This window comes from Phoenix dactylifera, chromosome 8, assembly GCF_051530095.1.
Source record: "Phoenix dactylifera cultivar Ajwa chromosome 8, Ajwa_hap1_PhDact_Kaust_v1.1, whole genome shotgun sequence".
Taxonomy (NCBI): Eukaryota; Viridiplantae; Streptophyta; class Magnoliopsida; order Arecales; family Arecaceae; genus Phoenix; species Phoenix dactylifera.
The window spans coordinates 8,794,867-8,807,860 of record NC_143197.1 but is presented as its reverse complement, the minus strand read 5'-3'; the positions used below and the strand labels follow the sequence as shown (position 1 = coordinate 8,807,860).

Genomic DNA, 12,994 nt, shown 5'->3' with positions numbered 1-12,994 from the left:
TAAACCATATGAGTGTAAATAAATCCGTGAGAATCAACACAAAATATTAAATAGTGGATGAGGAAGATATATGGTAGAATCCTATAACATAAATCTAATATAATCAGCTACATTAGATGCCTTCTCATCAGCTATACAATTAGCTTTCTTGTAAACATGAGAAATCTCAATAAAACATAATGTACACATCATTTACCTTCAATCTTGTAGAAGATGATGAAAATTAATTTCATCATGTAGTGATTTTGAAAGTTAATTAATGATTTTCATAGAATCTCCATCCAAATAGATATAAGTCGTCTTCAATGTCTGAGCAGTATAATTCAATCCTTCCTATATGACACGTAATTTTACTATTAGAACAGACGTATCAAAAATTCTAACAACACCTGCAACCACTTTGAAATTCACTTTTCAAGCTTATTGCAGTATTTGTTATCTTATGCCATAGGTGCATCTCCATTCTACTTATCTTGCTTTAAGCATTAAAAAACATAAAGCAGTACTAAAGTGGTAGGCTTTTCCTTGAACCTCTTGCCATAGTCTCAGCCAACCTGATGACCAATCAAGGCTTTAAGAAATCATCACACTAGATCATCGAATTGATTGCCATAGTAGGCTTTTCATATTAGCAGGAAATTATTTTCTTTTTTCTCAAAACCATTATAATATTTACTAGATGATTATGCCCATGTCCACATTTTAATGCACATTTCCATCTTGGTGGCTGTCCCCATACTAGCAACAGATGAACACAATACAATTCCATTGCACAATGTCTCATCAATCCCACCCTCATCCAATTTTGACCAGGCAGAAAAATAATATCCAGAAGAGTAGGGGGATCCACCAATTTTTTCACAAATCTAAAAAAAATAATAAAGTTTTCTTTTAGAGATCATCAAAAAAAATCTGTTTTTGATACATGCGAGAATATGCAATGATGGAAAGGAAGTAAGTTCAACAATAATATATCATAACTATTCCTGCTGTAAAATTGATTTGTTTTTGTTAGCAATTCCAGCAAATGAGCAAAGTTACATGTTGAGTTGAAACAGTGACTCAAGGATACTGCTAAGGATATTCAATATGATTCACTGAACACCAACTGATACCCAGTAAGCAAGTTAAATTTAAGTTACATTTTGCTTCGGTAAAAAGCCCGAAAAAACAAATTTCACCTCCGCGGATAACTTATCATTCCTCAGCTGATTACAATCATCCAAATCAGTTCTTACAGCTTTGATTATCGATACAAATGTAAATGAGTTCCCTCATAAGCATTGGTGAAGCTATTGTGTATAGCTTATATGAGCCGAAAGAATGTCAAATGAAGAACTCAAATTGCTATACACATTGATGGGGAATACGTTATTTCTTCTTTATTAAGCTGCAACATCTGGCTGCAACCGAGTGCAGAAGCAAGGAAAGAGTGCAAAAATGTCCATATATTGTTAATCAGAAGGGCCAATCATTTTCTCTGGTACCACAAGTTCATCAAATTCTTGTTCTGTTAGGACTCCCAGGTTAAATGCAGATTCCTGTAAGAAAGAAAAAGTTTTTCACATAATAAGTGAACATAAAAATAATATGCTGAACATAAAAATGCAAATAAGTGAAAAATAACAGGCGATTACATAAGCAACAATCTAGATCAAAGTTCGACATCTTGATATTGGATGCCGTACCGGTGCCACACTAGCAATGTATCAGTACGGTATGGCATGAAATCTTTTCGGCATACCGAATGTTGGTACGCCTCCCATACTGGTACTGAACTAGCACAGTATGGTACGCTTCGTACCATCTTGTTCAGGCCGGTACAGTAAACCGTGATCTAGATAACATCTGCAGCATTCTTTATTATATGATTACCATAGTGTAACATTGATAACTTCCACCTAGAATTAACCAAGGCTGCTTGGTACGCCTCCCATACTGGATACCTGTGTTGAACCGGTACGGAACGGTATATCCTGTACTGTCTAGTTCAGACCGTTACGTTGAACCATGATCTAGATAGCATCCGCAGCATTTTTCATTACATGATTACTATAGTGTGATATTGATAACTTCCAACCAAAATCAGCCAAGGCTGTTCAATGACCACCTCGGTCACTCTCTTCCTTTCTCTCCTCTACCAGAGCCACCTCTGTCAACCCCCCCGTTCCTCCTCTCTCCAACACCAGACCCGACCCTCCTGACCTCAAAAGCATCTTAACCACTGAGAGCTCCAAAAGTAGTTTTCTTTATTCTCTTCTCAATCCTCATCTACACCTCCACCCACTTAACCAACAGAAAGTTTAAGTGATGAAAGCCACAAACATCTAGAATAGGATAAGAAATCAAAGTGCAGATGAGACCTAAAGACAAGCAACCAATCAAAATCCTTTGCTTATCTGGAAAGAGTTTCACGAGAGGCGAGAGCTATAACTTTAGCAGTCAAGCTCTTGTTATACTGCAGCCATCATAACCCAAATGCTATACAGGAAATTTGTAAAACCCAAATGTTGACCCAGAAGGATGACATAGGCTCGACTACTTGCCATTAACAACATAGGGAGAAAGCAAAATCATCTGTTCAGGATGGATCAGCAGAACAAGTAGACAAATTTTCATACAGCATATACCCCCTCGGTATCTATAAGTGCACTAATTGTTTTTCTAAGCACCCTATTAGATACTTATAAATGGTGTGGACTGATGAACTATGAGGTCAACATTAAATTTTGGAAATCAATGGATCTTTATTTCATATTTAAAAAGAAAACTTCTTCACCGGAACTACTACTATAATACTTGATGAACAAGCATCTGTCTATGGATATTTTGTTAAACTTCAACACCATGGACTCATGATATATCTCGAAGTCTAGTAGTTGGATTAGCAAGGTACTCTTATCATGCTTGAGAAGAGTTGCCATGCATGAGAATACGCCATAGGATGCCTCTACAACTAGAAATATGGGTAAACAGAAGCAATTAACTAAAAACTAACTAGGCAACAAGTGCCACCTATGTGATGACATAAGTTTATCCTGTGGACTGATTGAAAGTTTGTACACATAATTACCAATTTAGAAACTAACAGAACTGCTTAAGTAAGCAGTTATGTAGTTCCCATGTAAATTTTGGAACTCTGGCAACAAAAGGAGTAGCATTACTGAATGTGTAAAAGTAATAAGATGACAGTATACTATCCTCACCTTCAGTGTACTGCCTTCTTTGTGAGCTTTCTTGGCAACAGCAGCAGCCTTATCATAGCCAATTTTCTGCATTAAAATGAAAAATCAAAGACCATATGTAAGTTACAGGACCATCGAAAACAACTGTCTAGCAATAAAGCCACAAATGGTGGCTGTACAAAGCAAACTTACAGGGTTCAAAGATGTAACAAGCATCAGGGACTGTTAGAGATTTCCATGAACAAAGAAGGAAATTATCCGTTAGATATCGAAAACCACGGAGAGATTCATTAAGATGAAGATTTGATGTAACAAAATTTACCTCGTGCAACAACTTGGAAATCCTTTCACTGTTTGCTTTGATTCCCCTGACACAGTTCTTCTCAAAGGATGAGCATGCATCCCCCAGTAACCTCAGAGACTGCCAACAAAAATAAAAGCACTTGTTGCTTCAAACATATATCTTGGAAAAGACGGTCAAATTTTCTTTTTCTTTTTAACTTTTGGTATACATAATCAAAGTCAAGATTGACCAAAGTGCAACAGATTCATCATGTTCATCGAAGTTTTGATGATTCAAATTCAAATTATGATTACAAGAACATACTCGAAGAAGAGCACTAGCAATCAAGGGCTTGTAAACATTGAGTTCAAAATGACCATTTGATCCACCCACTGTAATGGCAACATGATTACCCATCACCTGCACCAAAAAAAGGCATTAGTTTAATTACGCTCAAATAAAAGGAAGACTCATGACAATATGCAGCTGAACTTATTCAAACAATAACCAAGGTTTGAACTTTGAAGTTTTCACCTAAAGCTGAAACGGATCAATTTTGGCCTAAGTTATTCCATTTCAGCCAAAGCATCTTTGCGTAGGCTGAAACTTCATACAAGATCCACAACCAAGTTTCCTGTCAGGGGTTTTGGCCAGTTTCAGCTAACACTAATAAATTTCAGTCCATCGTTGGAAAATTTCAGTGGTTTGGAAGAAAACGAACAGTTTCAGCCAAACCTAAATCAAATTCTGGGTCAATTCTTGGCATACTGTGCTTTCTCATGGGTTATGAATCAAGATTTTAGAAAGCATGGTATGGCACTACACTAATTATGGGTATGGTACAAACTCAGGCATAAGACCTAAGCATGCGTGATGCATCTATAAATTATAGTACTTTATAAACATCTTTAATAACTAATTTAATATGTTTGTTACGATCATATAAAGTAACTGTTTGGAGGATTGGTCCAACTAATTATATGCTAATCATAAGAGAAGGGAGCCAACCTGAGCACAGACCATGGTAAGAGCCTCACACTGGGTAGGATTAACTTTCCCCTGTAACAAAAACACCATTTGCCAATCATAGTATGAATGGTACAATGCATGCAAAAGATATAAGATCAAAAATTCATACAGAGAGACCTTGAGAACATGTCATCTACCTCTGAATGTTAGCACTCAAGAAAGGTGGAAATTTACTAAAAGGATATAATACAGATCTTTTTTGCAGAACTAACTCAGATAGAGCCTTAAGTTCAACATACAACTTTCTTCCCAAGCTCCTAGAGAGAGAGATTCAAGGAAAGGTACATACAGGCATAATGCTGCTTCCTGGTTCATTTTCAGGTAGGATAAGCTCACCAAGTCCGCAGCGTGGACCACTGCGAAGGGGGAAAGCAAAAAACTGTGAATTCCTGCAAAAAGACAGTAGCCCCAAAACAAAACACAGGATATGTGCATACACACACACACACACACATATATATAATTACAGAAAGTAATTACCTTCCCAAAAGTCGTATGTCATTTGCAATCTTCACAAGAGAAGCAGAAATTGTGTTTAAGGCTCCACTAGTCTCAACAAAAGCATCATGAGCTGCCTGGTGCAGAAATAAATAAGTGACTTAGAATCAATAGCAAATATGAGAAGCTGACAAAAGAACACGTACTGCAACTCCAAAATATGCAAAAGCAATTGAAAAGCTGCATTTAGGACTTTGACATTGAATTGCTTTCATGTTTTGACTATAGTAATGCACGAAACGACAAAAAGCAATCGGCTTGATGGAAAAGAAACAAAGAATGGCACTAACAATGATTTGAATCGAATGGTGAATACATCCAAATCACCCAAGAGTTTCAAAACTAGATAGGTGGACTTCCAAGAAATATTGACTAAAAGTTTTAGATGCTAACAAAATACACAATTTGAAAGAAGATAAAAGATGTATAGAGTGAAAGCCAGTTGCAAATCACAGTCAAGATGATGCTTCTATCTACAAATCCATGTAAAATTATGGCCATAAACTAGAAGCTTATCCCAGCAGTCAAGCAGAGATTTCTTGGTGTATAGCAAAGAAACAACTACTCAGAACTTGATAAGTTGTTTAATTTTTAAAACTGTTTCATAAGCTAACAAATTGCTTGTATTTTAAATTCTATCAATAATGCATTGCATGATAACATGCTACCCAGTTTATTCAGTAGCTGCTAGATAGATGGCACTCAAGGTTCCCTGCCAGAAAGTAAAAGGAGCCTCCCTCTTGCTAACAGATAAGAGAATATTTGTTAAAGATTATGAATACTAACTAATGCTTCAAACTTGTTCTCTGCCGTGACAAATGGAAGATTGGTTTCCTCAGCTACTGCAGCAGCAATTTTAACATCAAATCTGGAATAATATGCGAATATAAAACAGGGTTAGATTATATCTGACATAACAAAGTAGTATAAATAAGTTGAAGTCTAGTCTAAAATATTAGGTGAGTACACTTTAACTAAAAGGGTAATTTGTTCTTCTATAACTAAAAGGGTAATTTGTTGTACCAGGAAGAGGAAAGAAGAGATCTGAAGAGGAAAGACGCAAGAAAAAATACTCAATAGAACTATTTTGGCCAACAAAATACCTAAATCTGATAAGAAGAATTATTCTAGTAGAGCGCAATACTAGGTAAGTTGGTATAGATCAGTTGGTTCTTGAGAAAATTCTGTACATCTCTCAACCTTGATCTTCAAAATATCGATAAATGAGCAACAACAACTCATTTGACACATGACAAGACATGAACATGGCAAGGGGACAACAAACTAACTGATGCATCATGTCGTAAGGTCACCAAATTTGTGAAACTTCAGGAATCATGGGCACCAAAAAAGGATGCTCTTCAGTAAAACATACCCCTTTTTTGAGTTTAACCCAGTTCCGACAGCGGTGCCACCTTGTGCAAGCTGCTTGAAGTGAGAGTTCAAATGAGATAGCGCAATCAAGCCAAGAATTTGTTTGCACAGACATAAAAAATTAAGTAGCTTACCTGATACATGCGAGGCAAAGTATCTGTTATTCGATCAATAGCATATTTGACCTGCAAACAAAGTTGTACAAATTAATGACTGAACGACTGATCATTGATCTAGATAGCCACATTATGCCATAAACAAATTGGAAGTGAATATAAAGCAGTAGAGATACCTGTGTAGCATACCCACTGAACTCTTGGCCTAGAGTTAAAGGAGTTGCATCCTGAGTATGTGTCCGCCCAATCTTGATGATATCTTTGAACTCAACACACTGAAAAATCAATGAAGATAAAGAATAAATAAGGATAGAGTAATATGTCAGAATAAAAAAAAAAAGACAAGATCATGCGTCCTCAAGAAAAATATAACAGCTTCCACTTTAATCATAACCATATAAAAATGAAAACAATAAGGAGGTAATGACTTGTCTTAAGTATGGAACAATGGGTAGAGTGATAGCCATAAGACTTCAAGACTTGCTATATGTTAGAATTTTGGGCATCAAAAAGGACTGAGACATGGATTCTGAAGTGTAACAGAGACAAGAATGATGAGATGAAAACATAGTAAATGAATGCTAGTGTCACATAAATAAATTCAGATCTATGTAAGAAAGTATTGGCACAACGAATTCATTATGCATTATAGTGTCACATAAGTAATTTCAGATCTACATAAGAAAGTATTGGCACAACGAATTCATTATGCATTATAACTTAAGATAATTTTTAAGTTATGAGATCAAAACTATGTCTGAAATAATTAATCAAATGTGAGTTAGATATTCAAGCATAAACTATTAGTGACAGATTTTATGTTATGCAACTTGCAACTAGCTCTAATAAAATGGAAATATATATTGCAGTTAAATTATTTCAATCATATTTATCTGGAGAAGATAACAGAAAAATCTCAACCTTGGAGTGAAGTGAGCTGTGCAACTGTTTCAAGTTTGGTATAAACTTTGAATTGACTTCTACAGCTGCAGCTATGTGCATAACCTGAAAAGGAGCAAGCACATCTCCTGTTAGTATGGAGCCACAAAATAGTCTGCAAGACCCTGGTGTGCTTTATCAATAGATATCACTTTTTGAGATATTTCACCAGATCTAAACTACTCAAGTCACAAAAGTAATAGGATATATTGGCATGATATATAAAAAAGTTACGAGGTAAAGATAAGCATATGAAACACTAAGTAATACTGTGATACATTGCAAGAAGTCCAGAACCCTACCTAGTGCAATTAATTTTAATTCAAAAAAATCAGATAAAGTATCTTTAGAATTACAGGAAAGCCTCCCAACAGGCAAATGAACACAAGATGCTTATGTTACATGATCTTTTGGCAATAGCCACACATCTCATACTACTAAAGCATGGAACTACAGGAATTTATAAATCATGTACAGCCTATGTTTCACAGGAGCACAGTAAATTTTAGTTTAGCAAATATATGCTTACAGTAGGAAATGTATCATTTGAAGATTGGGCCCTGTTGACATGGTCATTTGGATGTACAAACTTTTCACCATGTTTATGACCAAGAATCTCAGCTGCCCTGTTTGCAATGACCTGGATATTGAAAACAAGACCATAATGAATCAGAAAATATAAGAAGGAAAACAAATACATGACTGTCAGCAATGTGCATCAATCCACAGAAGAAAACAACAACATCGTCATGCTGGAAGAAAAGGAAAGATTCTCTGATAAAACACTAAGTGATGCTCATGGCCTAAAATAATTAGCACCCATGCCTACAATAAATTGCTGACCATGCACAAAAGTGCACATGGACGCACATCATCGAGACGTATAGGCATTACACCCGCTTTCGCAAGATGGAACTGAATATGATACCATTTTTTTTGTTAAGTAATGATGGTACAGAAATGCATGCTGGACAAAGTTTTCTGTCACCAAACATGCGCGCACATGCAGCACCAAGGTCAGAGTGATAGGTAGAGAAGATAGCATTAATCTGGAAGACAGGAGTGCAAACACTTCCCCATCTCCAACATTACTCAGCGGCAAGCATTGCTTTAAATCTAGCCTAAAACCCAATGATGATAATATGGGAAAAAATTACACTGTTCAATGCAGCAAATAGCCTAGTCTAGAAAAACCAACACATGCAACGACAGAATAACCAAAACCCAGCAACATACTAAGGTCAAACTAAAGTAAGCATTACAAAAAACAAGACAAGTTCATCGATGAATTCAGTAAGTATAGACCATGTCTTGAGACATATAAAAGAACCCAATTTGACCTTTATTTTTTGAGTTAATAAATGGATAACACTGATTTGATCTACGTAAGCAAGCGAAGATCAAAAGTTTATTATGAAAAATAATTAGTTACTAAAGAGATGCCGCCACAAAATTATAAATCATGATATATTATGTTGGCAACCATCATATAGCATCATGGGATACCTATGTACGAGTAAATGTCCAATTGGAAAGCCACATGGTTGGGTCCACCGATGTCATAAGCCTGCAAGAACCTAGGATCATCCATAAAAACCCAAGGACATCCACTGCTGTCATTCTTCCAAAGAAGCCCATAAACAGGCCGAAAATAGAGGGGAAAATGGCTGAAAAAGTTTTCATGCAGTGGTTTAAGGAGAATTCCTCTTTTGCGGGCAATATGAATTAATACCAACAAGACTCAAATTCTGCTTCTAGTAAGTTATTAGTCCACTGGAATTCCCTTCCAAATACTTTCCATGGCCACCAAGCCTATCAAGACATCAAACTCATTTTTCTCTTTTAACACAGAATATTTTATTATACTAAAACTACTATGGAAACTACAATCTTTTGTTTGCTTGTAAAATCTTGCATATGTATTGCATTTATGCAAGTTTTGCAAGAATTTGAATTTAATATGCAAACTTGATAGATTCATTGAGAAAGTAAGATATTTGGGCCTTTCCATACTGACCTCATTGGCATTCATATTGCTTTGAGTGCCACTGCCAGTTTGCCAAATGACAAGTGGGAAATGATCATTCAATTTTCCCTCAGCAACCTCTTGGGCAGCTTGCATAATTGCTCTCCCAATAGATGGATCAAGACCGTATTCCATATTTACCTGCAGCAGAATATTCTGTGCTTAAAAGCCAAATAGTGAAGCGCAATCAACAAGATTCAGCTTAAGTGTGGATAAAGAAAACATCTATACCACTAGAATGTTAGGTAAGCTTTAGACACCAAGGACTTATTTGGTTCGCAGGAAGAATTTTACCTCACTGAAGTGATTTTCCTGAGAAGCTGATGTCTGGGTACATGATACCTGGAAAAATCATTTTTGTACGTTTGTTTGACCATAGAAAAGTGATATAAAAAATATATTTTTCAGAATGACTTATATTTAGTTGAGCATTTACTTTCTTAGGAAAGTTGTATAAAATACCTATTATGCTCTTAATAAAGTTGTGTAAAATACCTATAAAACATCACATTTGCATAACTTTTAATAGCTATTTTTATTAAATCTAAAATATTTTTAAGTATTTAAAAATATATATTAAAAATATTTATTGTGTTGAGTTTTTAGAGTTCTAACGATTTTTAATAGTTAGACAACTTACTTATTTTGTGGTAATTTTGAATAGTTATTAATATAGTATTTATATTAAAATTACCACAACTTCTTTATATTGGGGTAATTTTTAATAGTTTAAGATTAACTATTAAGAGTAGCTATTACGAATATCATGATGGGTTGAGGGTATTTTTGGTTAAAAAATGCCACAATTCTGAGTCCGTGAGAGTGGCTTTTCTATATCCCACATGAGTTTTTTTTTCCATGAAATGTAGAAAATATATTCTTATGGAAAAGTTACTTTTCCATCTTTCTCTTTGAAACCTCCAACCAAATATGAGGCATTTTTTCATTTTTCCGTTAACCATACTTTCCCCCCTCCTCTACCAAAGAACCAAATGAGTCCTAAACTAATTGTATCTAGGGAAAAACGGTTATTACCATGCATTCTTGGTGAAATTTTCGGGATACCCTAATACTAGGGGGAAAAGGAGAGAGACATTGTAATTGCGAGTTTCCATGATGTGTATACTTTACAAGATGATAATAGAGAACTGCTAGCTGAATTTGCAACTCATGTGTTACATAGAAAATAGATATGCTCTTATACAAAGATGAATCAACATCATATTCAAAAGAAGTGCAGAAATGGAAAAAAAAAAGGTAATAGTGATAAGTGACATTTTAAGGGGAAGATAGTTTTTAATGTTAATATTGCATATAAATTATTAGTCAGAAATAAAGCAAAAGATGAACATGTGAATCCAAGATTATTTCTGTGCAAACCATAATCATGGGAAAATAAGATTCTTGGGAAGGGACCGATATGCATTCCACAAGAATATTCAACATATTTTCATATCCATTCTCAAAACTAATCAAAAAATGCACTAAGTCCATCCACATAAACCAGTTGACAGACTACATTTAACATCTAGTAGCGATAGAACAGAACATACGCTAATTGACTTATCTTGTGATGTTTGGTATTTGACTTCAGCATATCAAGAGAGCTATAAGTTGGCATGTTTCCCTTATAATGATCTTCTACAACTTGGTTCATGTGTAGAGAAAACCTCATTCATGCTGCATCTTTGTCCATATACAATAGTTTATCTACTAGTTATCCAAGGCTTTTTTTTATGCCATGTCACCGAAAGACTTGGTTTTTACCGATCCCAGACAAGCTCCAACAAAATTTTAACACCAAAATTCTTCCTCGTTATACAATAAATTGCCTTTACTATTTTTTTCCTTTTGAATTAGCAAATTTTAAAAAACAAATGTACATCAAGTTAATGATGTACAAAGAATAGATCAAACTAAGCAACCAAATCTTGACAAGAGAAATCGACAATTACATTAAAAGGAAAAAAATTATATATAGCATGCATTATAATATCAACAAAAGTAGAGGAAATCCATCAATCCAAAAAATTAAAATAATTATATGTCTTATTAGATATATCTAATCAAAAACACCGACCTTAGCGGCGCATTTCTTAAGGATGCCAAATGCCCGAATGATTGGCTCTGGCATTTGCTCTCTCTGACCTCCAATATCAAAATTCTGCAGCGATCTCTGTGTTTGAGCCCCCCACAACCTTAAAAAATCACCAAAAATTCATAAAAACAAGAGAAATTATTCAAAACACTGAAACAAACATCTAAAACATGGTATATACTCAGAAAACATCAACAAAACCGATATACAGAAACACGAACTAAACCAAGAACTGAGAACAACGAGGATCAAAGGCACGAACTTATCGGCCGGGACCATCATGGGGCCGAACGTGTCCCTCTCCTCCCTGAACGCCGTCGAGAGAGGCCGGCATAGCGCCGACTGAAGCATTCCAGCGTCCAACGTCGATGTCGTGTTGGAACTGTCGGCTGGCTGCCGTGATGCACTGACCGTCACCATCGCTCCCAAATCCTAAGCTCTAATTCTAAGAAAGAAATAGAGGGAAAAATTGAGAAGTGTCACGGGCTTGAAATTACTTCAGGCATCCATGCAGGAGCTCCACTTGCCGAGGTAAAAGAGTGTTTGAGAGAATACAAAATAATATTCTACTACAAAACTCTTACAACACTCTATTTAAATGATTTGGTCAATGAAGTCTCTCTTTTTTTTACAGGAAAAGTTGCTTAGCGGTCCAAAGTTAGACCCGCGAATAGTCTCTATTGACTGTTTTTTTAATAAGCGGTCTATTGATATTTGAAATACCATAAGAAGACCAAAATATCCCTGATCTTTCTCCTCTTCTATCGTTCCTCGTATGCTTCTCTGTTCATTTGAACGAGCCCTATTCAAACTTCACCGATTCCAACCCTCGTTTCATCCCCAAAGTTCGTATCATAATCCTCTCTTCGAACGGAAAAAAATTCATAAAAGTCTCGCCCGATTCCACTTGATTTTTACACCCCGGTTTTAAACCCTACAACTGCAAACCACTACCCAACGGTATTGTGAGATACGGGCTGAAGTCGGCAGCCCCAGTCGACTTCAGCCCCTTCTTCTTTTTTTTGGAAGGGGCCAAAGCAGGGGATCGCAGACGCGATCCCCTCCGGCTTCTTCGGGCGCAGCGAGGGCGGGGCGCCGCGGGCGTTACGCGGCAGCCCCGCGGTCATTCCGCGGCCACCCCACGGCCGCACGAGCGGCCGTTGATTTCGCCCCTTCGCCGCGATTTTCGCGGCAGAGAGCTGTTGAAATGGGGTTATAAAACCCCCCTTTCCTCCTCCCTTGGATCCTCCACCGAGCACTTTCTCTCCCCCTCTCTTCCCTGCTTCTCCTTCTTCTCCGGTGACCGTGTGCGCCACTTCAATCGAGTTCAGCCACCTCGGGAGCCAAGCTCCTTTGATTTTCTTATTCCCTTGTTTTTGGATCTAGTTTGGCTGTTGGAAACCCCACCGCCGTCGCCGCTGCTAGCCGCCGGATCGAGCCACCTGC

The 12,994-nt window shown here is 36.5% G+C and overlaps 1 protein-coding gene across 1 annotated transcript; it reads right to left on the bottom strand.

The window, feature by feature from the left end:
* Nucleotides 1–991: 991 nt before the first annotated feature.
* LOC120105686 (fumarate hydratase 1, mitochondrial-like) lies at nucleotides 992–12,116 on the bottom strand. Its single transcript, XM_039118359.2, has 17 exons — nucleotides 11,811–12,116; nucleotides 11,531–11,648; nucleotides 9,442–9,591; nucleotides 7,954–8,064; nucleotides 7,407–7,490; nucleotides 6,662–6,760; nucleotides 6,504–6,554; nucleotides 6,371–6,420; nucleotides 5,782–5,863; nucleotides 4,978–5,072; nucleotides 4,787–4,853; nucleotides 4,477–4,527; nucleotides 3,793–3,888; nucleotides 3,508–3,606; nucleotides 3,378–3,407; nucleotides 3,207–3,272; nucleotides 992–1,541 (listed from the first exon to the last, which is right to left on the bottom strand). The coding sequence occupies exons 1-17, from the start codon at nucleotides 11,966–11,968 to the stop codon at nucleotides 1,455–1,457; spliced, it is 1,494 nt and encodes a 497-aa protein (XP_038974287.1). The 5' UTR covers nucleotides 11,969–12,116; the 3' UTR covers nucleotides 992–1,454.
* Nucleotides 12,117–12,994: the final 878 nt, after the last annotated feature.

What these genes read in the sequence shown, in the direction of transcription:
- LOC120105686 (XM_039118359.2), bottom strand. Translation starts at nt 11,968, where the DNA reads ATGGTGACGGTCAGTGCATCACGGCAGCCAGCCGACAGTTCCAACACG. An exon ending in ATGATGGTCCCGGCCGATAA is followed by an intron (nt 11,649 to 11,810) that starts GTTCGTGCCTTT and finishes TGATTTTTTAAG; the next exon opens with GTTGTGGGGGGCTCAAACAC. An exon ending in AGAACAAGTTTGAAGCATTA is followed by an intron (nt 5,073 to 5,781) that starts GTTAGTATTCAT and finishes TTTCTGCACCAG; the next exon opens with GCAGCTCATGATGCTTTTGT.